General features: G+C 41.1%; 1 protein-coding gene across 1 annotated transcript; it reads left to right on the top strand.

The window, feature by feature from the left end:
• Positions 1-1,191: 1,191 nt before the first annotated feature.
• On the top strand, positions 1,192-8,764 carry LOC109469696. The gene is made up of 9 exons (XM_019768264.1): positions 1,192-1,280; positions 3,167-3,313; positions 3,888-4,052; positions 4,369-4,689; positions 4,839-4,892; positions 5,745-6,072; positions 6,833-6,948; positions 7,466-7,645; positions 7,800-8,764. Exons 1-9 carry the CDS (start codon positions 1,199-1,201, stop codon positions 7,976-7,978), a joined length of 1,572 nt encoding a protein of 523 aa, XP_019623823.1. The 5' UTR covers positions 1,192-1,198; the 3' UTR covers positions 7,979-8,764.
• The last annotated feature ends 3,779 nt before the right edge of the window (positions 8,765-12,543 follow it).

Raw genomic sequence — 12,543 nt, 5'->3', positions numbered from 1 at the left:
TCCAAAGCATGTTTGAATGTATTTACAAATGGCTACCACAATCCAATTTTTTCATATGCTGACGATATACATTAGGGGTAAAAATGCAAAATCTCCATAACGTTCCTGGAGGTCACTAAAAATTTACGAATAGACTAAAGCAGTATAGTACATAATTGATATTGGGGACCCCAACACGAAGATGGAACGATCCTAATAATTTTCTGGTATGGGTCCTTGGATAGAACACCCCAACACGTTTAGCTTTCCCCAACAGTGTACGGGCGGTTCGACAACAGCGTTTGTTCGTCGGGTCGACAGGAAGCTCATCAGTCTGGCGCCTAGGACTTCAATAGCTCAGGCCTAGATTTGTGGACCTCCTTTATTGCAGGCGACGCCCGAGGCTCCCAAGGAGGCAACGCGGCTGGAGTACTTAATGGAAAGCAAATAAGTCTGAAGTTCTGTATCAACCATCTTCACATGAAACCCGGATGATCACTAAATACGCGGAAACCACAAAAAGGGTCTCATCTGCTATTTGTTTGAACAGCGTGTCAACGAGGAGGCATTGAGCTATGAAATCGAAAAAAAGCGAAAAAAAACAGGAAGAACTTTTCTAGGAAGCCATTACTGTACCTAAGTAACATTGCCTTTTCGTCTGCCACCACGAAATACATTTACGTTTCACGTTTTTCCCCAATCTAATAATGCATCGTTTGATCAACAGTTGGATCTATCAATCACCACCATAGGATTTAACATCTATTGCCAGAAAAGTAAGATTCAATTTGAAATAGTAGTTATATCTAGCAACTAAAACATGGAATCAATCGTTTTTTTTCTATTCAGGTAGACTATGCTGTTCTGTATGTGATAATCATTTGGTTCTTCTGCAGTTGAGCCAGGCAATCTAGATTCCATTTAAGAGCCCTCCATCGGCTTAAGCTCAAATGGATGTATGGCCTAAGTGCATCCAACCTTGTTTGTAGTAGATTTAAAGTATCAGTTTGTAGTGTAAAACAACAGCTTCCCCTGAAACCATCTATCGCATTTCTGAGCATGGCAACGTCACTGGAAGAATTAGGAAAAACCTGGGACACGCGTGCACAGCCGTCCTACGCCTGCGGAAATTGGTCTGCCTACGTAAGTAAATATTTGTATGCATGAGCCATACAATTACTGCCGTAGGCCCGTTCACTAGACCACAATGGCTCGCAGGATGCAGCATGGTTTCGGGGAGGAGAGGTGTGTTTGGTCCGGTATGACCACGAATGCCTTTCTTTTGTCAGTACTTGGACTCGGTGAGTACATGGCACATGGCGTTCTTTGTTTCTTCTATGTGATTTTCACCTGAATTGTCCCCACTGCTGATCAGTACCACTATAAACCCTCAGTTCATGACCCACGCCATCACATCTGAAGTGAGCTGTATTGAGAATCCAGACTATTAAGAGTCTCAGATAACATCACTGAACCGCGTTTTACTGTACTTGTAATAGGTAGATATGCCATACATGTAACTTCATACTAAACGAAATTATATTATATTTTTTTACTTATCGTCAGAAATATGTGTCACAGCACATTATGGCTTTAGTTAGATTATAGGTAACGGGAAATATAAACCCCAAGTCAACTGTACAGAAAAGACTCATGTTCCCTCTAGCCGCATGTTTGATGCCGACGTGTTTCGTCTGGTGCGGCTCAAAATAGGTGATGGACTCAATGAGCTGTAATGAGCTCAAGTAGATTGCATATTGTAAAGCCTGTAGATAGTCATTTAGCCGTGTTAACTAGCAAACAAATCATTCTAATTATATTGTATGGTATGATATAGTTATTACTATCATCCCGTATTCGTATTTCATTCGTGTGTGCGTGTGTTACTTACAATGTTGCCAAGTCCTAACTGAATATACTTGTAACATGTTATGTTTCTCAATGTCAGAAAGATGTTCTCTCTGCAGTTGAGATAGGTGTGTATCTTAGCTTGTCTGAGATCATGTTCATATGCATTTAGACTTGATGATAAAATTTTACAGTTATTCTGCAGTTCATTAGTTTTTTTTTTACTATATGTACTATATATCTTTCCAAGCCTTCCACGGCAGAGGAAAAGCACGATTCTGTGCTTTGATGTTCTGTACTTGTACTAAAGCATCTAATTCTGATATTTGAGCTAATATTAACTACATTTACATTTACAAAACGTTGTTTGCAATGAATGTGTTTCTGCCTTAATTGCCTGACTTGTCGGCTCTATAAACTCAGGTCTCATCGAAAGACGGTTAGGCAGAAACCCTATATGTAGCTCTCTGCTCTGCTCTGCCACCATTTATTCTCAGGGTGTCCAGATATTTCCTTATATTGAAATACCTTTATTGTACATCCATGCCACGACGGGCTTATTATCAATATCCAGCAGCTCTGTCCTGTTGGCGTTGTCTTTTTTCACATTTCATGACAAACGTCGAACCTTGGTTTGTGAGAATATTAATCATATTATAATCTCTAGAACCTATTGTTACACACTCTTTATGTTGTTCCAATGCCCTTGCGATCAATAATGACATCTCCGAAAGGTATCGTCGACAAACATATGGACAGGAAATGTAGTATAAACCTCAATCAATATCAAACAGAGTTTAAATGATTGTGCTCATATGGCTTCGTTCGGTGCTTAATAACAGACGGCATATCTAATATTACATCTTCACAATTGCTTGTTTCCTTCTCTTATAAAGTGTCTTTAGCCAGCTCCGGAGGAAATGAGATTTCCGCTCTGACAAAAAGACGTGTCCTCCAGGATTGACTGTGTCTCCTCTGTTAGTAATCCTATAACGCGCCATTTTGAGAGACGAGCTGTGTGAAAAGCGCGCACGTGCGCCATAAGCTGAAAATCTGGGACACCAAAACTCCTACAACGGCTGAGGTTTAGGCCGTTTTATCCTAACAACAAAGGAGCATGAGAGAAAACCATTGACTTATGTCTAGTGTTTGCTGTGCTCTTTTATAAAGACGCCGCCCGGTGCTATTGTACATTGATAAGTCTAATGTGTCCTTTCATTTAGTTCAGGGATGTGTTAGAAATCACCCGTACATCTCTCGCTAGCACTATGTATCCATGAGAAAACACTTCTATACACAGTCTCAAACACATTCAAAATGTCTCGTTGCGTGGTTCTAGCTCTGCTAAACGCAGCAGCCGTTACTATGGCGTCAGTGACAGAAGGACAGGGAGGTGTGAACTGTCTGAAGGCTGTAGAGAAGTGCGAGGCCACGGAACAGTGTCGGCTCGTGCTGCACTACTACTACAAAAGTTGCCGCCAGTCAGGTAGGGGTGCATGCCTCAACCCTTGGTACCCAACATTTGACCGTTGGGATACCACAGAAGATCTGACAATCGGTTTTCTCCAAACTCCTCGCTTTTCTATTCCCCTTAACGTTTCACTTACTGTCGTGCCGGTCTATTCTCTGATAACATCCTCCCATCTTCTCATCTTTTCCATTCCTCTATCTTCCTCCCCATGCCTTACATGATAGTTTTGGCTAGTCCTGTTGATCATAACAAGTGGTCATATCACTTCAATGTTTGGTTTCTTTACTGTGGTCGGGAGGAATAACTATAAGGATGGAGTTATGTTTTGTTTGCCTCTGTTCCATACTTCACCATTTGTGATGCCGTCTCTGTATGCGATCCCTAGAATAACTTCATCGAGCCCATATAGAGGAATTAAGATAATATTTCTTTTAACTAAACATTATGTTGTCAATGCTGTTTTAGCAGCCATGTCTGTGGTGCTGAAAAGCCATCAATTGTCCGCTAGGCTTAACTTCTGTCCTTGGCCCATTTTGCTCTCTCATCAATTCATTTTTTCGTGCTAATTAACTTCTTCCTTGCCTTTTAGATGAAGTCTGTGTGGAAGACAGAGCAACCCAATGCCGAGATGCTTACATCGCCTTACAGCGGTACATGGACAAGTGTGATTGTGGGAACACCGACAAGAGCCGTCTGGAACACTGCATGGACACAGAACAAAGGCTGTTCCACCATCCCTGTAACGTTGAAGAAGGTACATATGCTTTCTGGCATTCTCATGACTTAACTACTTCATATAAGTGATGTGTTACCATTGCAGTAATAAAATAGATCACATACGTCTCCGTTAGCCATTCCAAAATTCATGAAGTGGTGTAAGATCCAATTAGATTAAATTATTTCCGATACAATTTGATCCACAATTCCAAAACATTCACGAAAGATCTAGACACTTTTCAAAGATCTGAAATCTATTTCTTTTGAAAAAAATGTTTTCGTGACTAGAACCGTTGTTTCTTCCCTTGGGATGGAGCGCCTCCTATCTTGTATCCTATATGCTCAAACTGCAGGCCTCTCCTGCATAGGCAAGGAAGAAGACATCGACAAAAGCAGGCAATACCAGGTCACACTGCCACCGAGGCCGATCAGCTGTAACGAAGCAAAGACCGAGTGCAAGAACTCCTCGTACTGCAACGTGGTTTACGTCAACTTCCGAGCGAGCTGCCCCACCACCCGTCACCAGTGTACGGCCGCCATGAAGGAGCGGTGTAGAGAATCACGTGACAGGCTGAGCCTCACAAGCCTGGGGCATTGCATCTGTCCCAAGGGCATGCCGGGAGAACGAAAATGCCGTCGTATCCTGTCTAGAATACACCGAGATCCTTGCAGACGTAAGTATGCAAAACTTTAAAAGTTTTAAATAGAACATGAAGGACGATATACTATACATGATCTGTGAGGTATTGTAACTGTTATCTGCAGCGTTATGATGATGAAACTAATGTTTTGTTTTTCACGTATTTGCAATTGGCTATTACAGAACAAGACATCTTTGACTACCCTCCGGAGCCAAGAGCAGCCCTACATGACACGGGTGAGTTCTAGCCTCTGACATATAGAAGTTCATGCCTCAGTCCTGTCATGTCATAACGTTATATATGTCCACTCGAGTAGCATGTTAGTTATGCCTTGCATTATATGCATATATACTTATTTTTTTGCTTTCTCTCGGGTACGGAAGTATTATCGTTTTGTGTGGCTGAGCTGTGGGTTTGATGTTGCAGAACCTACTGAACCGACAACTACAAGTGAAAGCCGTAGCACTAAGAAAGGTATAATTCATGGAAAATTCATTCATTCTGTTTATCACCAAATTTCGTTCCATATATACACAGTCAATAAATCCACAAACATCCCTTGAGGACAATATGAGTTTATTACATCTGTAAACGTTCTTTTGTTCTTTGTCTTTTTCGCCCCTCAATTTTGTCTCGTCTCGTACACAAGCAGAAATGTAGTCCTGTGCCCCTTATACGGTTACAGGATCAAGAGCATTTTTTTTTGTTTTCATGTGTTCAATATAAGTTGTCAGCGGAGGAAATATTTTTTTTATTTATTCCGAAACATGTAATCACAAGACGTAACATCCGGTCATGAATTTAAGCTATCAGAGCAAATTTCTTGTGGCCTTAGGCTTGCGTTTTTACCATCGATCTTGTAGAGGATGAAAATTACTGCGACGACTCAATGTTTTTTTTTTTAATCCGGATCTGAATATGTCTTCGCTTCGTCCCCCACGTTCATAGATCAAAGCATATTCCCTGAAAATTCAGATTCAGTCTTCATTTTAAAAAGTTACAAACAAGCAAGCGGCCAAGAATTTATGCTATGAAAAAAATACCGCCATAGAAACCTAATGAAAATAACGTGTTTCTATCTCTAACAGGTTACACAAGCAGCTGCTTTGCTGCCTTTGACCGATGTAACTCCAACTATGACTGCCGGACGTCCCTCGCCCATTACATCCACATGTGCGAGCCTGACGAGATTACCGGAACATGTGACAGACCGGCATGCATTGGGGCCATCCGGGACCTTTTCAAGTACGCGCCATCGAACTTGACCCAGCCTCTGGTCGAGTGCAGATGTGGAAAGCATGACAAGGACTGCGTCTCTCTGAAAAACGGTCTCCTGCCTGTTTGTGCGCGGCCATCCTCTCAAGTGCCCGACTGTCTGGAGTTACACCGGCAATGCAAGAATGGTCAACACTGTCGGTGAGTGTTTAACAATTTAAAACCCCTCACCTGGTCTACCGAAAGTCGTGCTTTTCTATTAATAGAAATAGATGTTTACATTCTTGATTAAGTCATGGTGACAGCGAAAGATTTTTGGCTAACTACTAATGGAAGTATTTACGTTTCACTCGACAGGGTGCTGGTCAACGTTTTTAAGCTTGCGTTTCGCCTTCTTTGAGTCATGGATGCATTAATATCAACCATGATTTTCATATACTACTAACTCTCCACCATTCTTTGTATAATGGTTAAAAATCTCATTTTTAAGCTGGAGTCACATTTCCAACGGTGCCGGCGCGGCATGTCCCCGATGTAGACCTCGGTCGGCGCCATGAAGCCGGGCGTACGCCGGCTGTCATGGTAAAAAAATGATCATTTTTGGCTCCCTGTCTGGGCCCTGTTGTGCTCCGACCGGCGCTTAGACGGCTTCCGTTCAAAATTCACTTTGGTCCCTTGGACGGCCGGTTTCTGTCAGGGACATGTCTGATGCCCTTGTGGGGTGCGGTAGGGTGCCGACCGGCTCTCACAGTCCGGCCGGGCAGCTGTTGTGTCCCTGGCGGGGTGAATTCGGCGACCGCGCGGGGTCAAAAATATGCCTACAGCCGTCGGGAACCCCGCCAATCTCCGTCCAGGTCCCGTCCGATAGTGCCCTAAAACAGCCCGCCAAGGCGCCGCGCGGGCCCCGATTTTGAATTGTGACCTATATAAATAGTGTAATGCTGAAACACGTCTATTTCAGGCGGACTTCGTGTGGTGACATGCTGGCCACCATGCCGTGCGAGTGCCGTGGGCGGGGCAGACGACATCGGCGCTGTTCCAAGGTTCTGAGAGAGATGGTGGTCAACGACTGTGGAGGTACAGAATGTGGTTGTACTCTGCACTCAAGTCCAATATGCAACTTGCAAATGCAAAAGTTGAAGGTTTCTGGTGTATCTTGACAGAGCGGACACGGTAGCACTAGGTAGCAACGTCCTCTTGCGATCTTGATATGCATTGCAGATGCGAACATGTTAAAACAACTATCCCACTGCTGCCACCAGTGTTAGTAACGTTATCCTATATGATGGGTATCCACACTGACGACTGATTTGGGGACAGGTGGGTCCATGTCTTTTATTGGATATCAATTCACACCAGCTGTCTTGCTGGTGACCGGACACACATCCTACACATGCAGTACTTCTTGTCATTTCCACATGCATTTTATACAGTTTGCAGTTGTTAGCATGGCAACACATATCGCATAGCTGTTGAGGTCACTAGATGTGATGTAGGAATCTACTAATATAATCAATGGACCAAAAGTGATGACCTTTTAACATAAGAATGATTTATTTTTGGCGTTTCTCTTTCTCTTCTTCTTTTGCAACAGAGAACGCCAGGAACTCGCGGACGGTTACAGCTCGACTTGAGCAAGGCACCACGACGTCCGATCTGCCTCCTCCTTCCTCCCGGCATTCTGTAACATGCCGGGCCCGGCATTCCCTACCCAGGGCGACCACATCTACCCCGCTCATGGTCAGCAACACTACCACGTTACTTGCTATGCCAGGTAGGCTTGATTAATGTTGTTCCATATTTAAACTCTTTAGATACATATTGAGTCCTATTACGAAAATTCATTGTGCTATTTAGAAAGCACACATGTAGCTAACTTATCTTGGGATAAAATGTAAATACGTTTTTATCAAATTTGTCAAACCTAGATACGCTGGTTGCACCGCAAAGTCCAGACGAAACCAACAACGGGAACAATGACGGGTCTACACTAGAGCGACCCCATGCGACTGGATCGTCAACTGCTTCTCTTCGTCAGTTTGCTTGTCTGTACAAACTTGAATGGACACTCGCTATGTTGTATGTAATGGCAATAATATTGATGTAAAGTTCACTACGAAAGATATAATATATACATGCAGTGTTATTTGTGACCATGTCTGGTGTTTTACTGATGAGAGATTTTCAAGGTACACTACTGAAGACTGAGATTGAGATCGAAACTCACATTTGTACACTTGTGTGAGTGAATTGTATTTGTAACACTAATTCCACACAGCAAACCGACTACATGGCACATTATCTTAGTCACAGCAGGTGAAAAGTGAAATGGTGCTGGACTGCTGGTATTGTTTTTAACCTACTCGAAGATTGTAAGTCGAATTCTCACAATTCCCCACGGTTGTGTGCAGTGGTTGCTGTTAGGGCAATATTAATTTGTTACTTTCGGGTACGGAAGTATTGTTTTAGGTGGCTTATGTATGTTCTTTGTGTCTGTTTGTCCGGATAGAGAAGTTTGATAGCACGTGGGTTGGGGAAAATTGACGAGCAGAATGACAGGAGGTCTGAGAATCTGGCTCGGGAGCCAGCAGGAATTAGAGGTCGCTATGGGAAATTCAAGACGTTGTGGATTTCATACTTTTCTGGGAAGTCTGACATCTCCGATTTGTTGTTCCGTTTGTGATATAATATAGTATAGTATGGCTCAATAATGCATCTATCGTATTATAGTCTGTCAGCAGATGTTGAGTCAAGCAAAAGTACAGCAAAAGACAACGCCCCTTTCAGAATGGCTATGCAAAAAGATCAGGAGGCTGCAAATGGGATTTATAACGATTAAAGCACCTTAACATTGCTTATCATTATGTTAATATATAATGTGCCTATGAATCCATGTCACTGCACAGTGTGTTTTATTAAATGGTAAATATGTAAAATCCAAGTGTCAATTGTATGTTCTTTACGTTCTTGGGTAGTTTAAGAAAATGACTATTTTTTCGCATTCCAATTCTCTGATCCAGTTATCATTCCGTTCATACTTCTCAACGGATGTCCTTTTGACGTAAATATTGTTTTGAAGTTTAGTCTATTCGATTTACAAGGGCATGTAATGACGACACCTATAATTGTGACGATATACTGTGTCGACAATCTTTGTCGTTTGTTATACGTCAAAGTGTCTGCGTCAAGTTTACATCAGAAATGAAGGGTCTCAACAAAATGGATATATGAGTAAACTACAACCTTCTTTCGATATATTACGATGTTATTGAATACATCTGCATTATGATCGTCTAATTTGTCACGGATCTCCGTTGCTTTTACACGTCAAATTGTCTGCGTAAAACGAGACTGTAGGTATAACAGAAAGGGCTACTTACGTCTCTACAATATCAGATAAGAAAACGTTGCAATTTTATTTTGGCATATTGGTGAAAAATTAAAGTGTCACAAATTATACATCTTCATCATATCCTTTGCGATAATTGCATTGTGGAGAGCAAAGAAGCTCAGGATGTGTCGATGGTAATTTCCGGTAAGGTAAAATATGTATTCGATAAACACCGGGAGACTTTCATCATACTGAATGGAAGCGTACTTTTTAATGTTCTGATGATATTCTCTTTCATTTATCATTCACAAACAGTGCATGTAGGTACATCTTATATGCCGTATCTTTCATATCAAAACAGCATACATCAATGTCTATATACAATCTTGCGTGATTTAAGGACATAAATACTAAAGCTGCTTAAGACCGGTTCGGGTGGTAATTATAGGCGATGAAATGGAACGTTTAATGACTTGAGATCCCATGACAAATGGCAGGAGTTACCCGTAACCGGCATTTGTCCCATCCCTTTTTAGAAATGCTTTGATCACCAGAGATTAGCAAGCCGCTCACGTAGATCAGCCTCGGTGGGGACACTTTGTCGGACGCGTCTTCCTTCTGCAAAAATGACAACAAAGACCCATATATAACATGAGGGGAACGCTACAAAGGTTTCTGATGGCTCTTTTTCTCATCTATTGTCTTGGTAAGTAGATCTGTCCGCGACATTTATCGAAACTTAAGCTTTCATTCTCATTATGATTGAAGACGGAAACTGCCAGTCTCAGGTTCGTCCGCGTTGCAGATGATGGCTAATATGTCTTATGGATGTAAGCGATTCAGAAGAATATAAGAAAAGAAGCTAAGCTTGAACGTATATGGCAATCTCCTAGCTGGTTTTACACAAGGTAAGCGTAACGGACATTCTTGCAATATCAATTGGCGCCTTCAAATTTAAGATACTATCTATTTTTTGTACGATAATTTGTCTTAAAAGCAAAAATACATCTGTTTAGCATCAACTTAAATCTATTCTTCTTCTATGACGACATTTGGGGATTTCAGGTTATTGAATCTAGGTTTCGCATTAATTATTATTGATGAAAATCTGAACACATGTACAAATAGTCTAAATGAAACCAAAGGCTAGGAATGCCTATTTGTGCCGTGTAGGCAATGTAGTTTGGCAAAGTATATTCATAATTTGTGTTTGATTGTGTCATATTGTATTGCATGTATTGCAGTGTTGCCAAATATGTCAGCTCCAACAGACGAGAGGATCGCTTCGCCAGAAGGAAATAAAAGCCTGGATGTGCAGAAAGCTGCCAGATTTGCAAGGTGGAAAATATCAGAGGGTTGCCTACATAACAGACCAAATGGCAAGCCGTCTCCACATAACAAACATACGAGAATAGCCCTTACTGCCGTGACAGTCGACGGTAGGCTCCTTTTTGTGTTAGGGTGCAATTTACGTTAAAGTACAGTAAAAGCTGTCTTTTTTTAAACAACTAAAAACGATTGTGGTGAGAAGATAGAAGGTAAACAACTGTTTACATGATCGAAAGGTGTAAAATGAATCGACGGTAACCTTGAGTATTGCAAAGTAAACAATAGTACGTATTTTGTATATAGTGAAATCATAATTTCCATGCTGCCTAACAGACACTTTTGCCTTTCGTCCACATTCCAGGAGTGTTTGTATTGAAAGAAGACCCCGGTATTGTGTGGATGGGCTTCCTGTTACTGCCTCTGGCGGCATCTGCCTCCTGTCTGATCTGTGCGTGCTGTGGGAATGCCTGCGCCTCGCGGTGCCAGCGAGTCGATCCTTTCATCTATAGACTATGACGGAGTAGCCTTCACTTTCCAGTGAAAAGAAATCAATAACAAAGTTGTTGCACATGCCATCGTTGTAATGTATTATTCTTCGACTACAATCATTAGTACATAAAGAGACCTGTGGCTAAATCCACTATAATCATAATATCTATGTGCATATCAATTTCCCAAGTCCGTAAGTACGTTTTTTAGATATTACGAATTATAGCTATAACATATCAAAAACAGGTATCATATCATAGTGGGGGTGTGTTGGAAACAATTACTGACAATTACTAAATATATCCAAAACTAATTGCGTATGGTACAGGTCCCTGTTGTTCCGTTATAGCGTGGTCACATTCGCCATAGGTCTCTTACGATGTTGTTGTTGTAGGATTTTCAAGCAGGCTGTTACAAAAACAACCGAAAACAAAGGTCTACGGCAGCCTTTCTTCAATAAGACAGATGAGGTTTACGGCAGATGCACGAATAGCCAAAGGATGTCATCGGTTTATGATCGTACGACGATCGCACAATGGACATGACCGAGCTCTTAATAACGTAATTTCGAATTTCTCTGTATTGTATTGCCGAATGACATCGTCTAAAATGAAACGATTGGCAGTGAGTGTTTTTCAGCTATTTCTGCAGAGAGACGTTATTTCCTTCGAACACTCAAACGACTGCTGACAAAATTACGTACATTTAAGGCTAGAAAATGGCATCATTCCATAGCAAGAAACAACTCAAATGTCTTGAAGGCATTTAAAATGAACATTCATCATATCGATTGCTCGGTCTTTTGACTAGGTATTTTGCATTCAGCAGGCTGTTTCGATTCTTCCAGATAAAAGCCGCTGAGCTCCAGTAGGTCATCGACTTACTTGAATCGTTGACCTATATTTTAGACTTACTAGTGATAAATCTTTTTAAAATGTGTTATTTTAGCTGCGGAAAATATTGAATTTGGACATGGAACATTGCAAAAGGGGTTTTAAAACAAACATGTTGAAACATTTTAGCACATGAAGATAACGTAGACATATCAATAGGGCAAGCTCTTGGTAACTGATGAAAACGTGCCATCAATATCACGTGTTTTGATGCAATTATTTGTATTTGTTTTTATATATAAAAAGCATTTGTATCAGATTTTGTGAATGTTATAATGTGTATATTTTACCAGATGCGATGCTCTGTGAATCATATCCAAGACAGGAATAAAGTCTCAAAAGTAGCGAAATATCATTATCATATTATTGTCTTCTTCAGGAAATAATTGAAATAGTTTTGAAACGTTTTCAAAACTATTGTGTTGCTTTGAATTTGAGTCAACATTGCAGGAGAAGAGGAAAACACACAGCATACTTGATTTCAATTCGAACTATGGGTTGTCAATGAGAAAAGTTCCTCGATTCTTCCAGTCAAACTTGGATTTGCCTTTCTCAAATGCCTTACTAATTATACTTTGAAAGTTACTCAGTAACTTAAATGAAATATGCCTACTATCCTTCCATTTCTAC

The sequence above is a fragment of the Branchiostoma belcheri genome, unplaced genomic scaffold, assembly GCF_001625305.1.
Source record: "Branchiostoma belcheri isolate BF01 breed outbred unplaced genomic scaffold, Haploidv18h27 scaffold21, whole genome shotgun sequence".
NCBI classification, from domain to species: domain Eukaryota; kingdom Metazoa; phylum Chordata; class Leptocardii; order Amphioxiformes; family Branchiostomatidae; genus Branchiostoma; species Branchiostoma belcheri.
The sequence above is the reverse complement of the archived record's forward strand: the minus strand, read 5'-3'. Positions and strand labels throughout refer to the sequence as shown.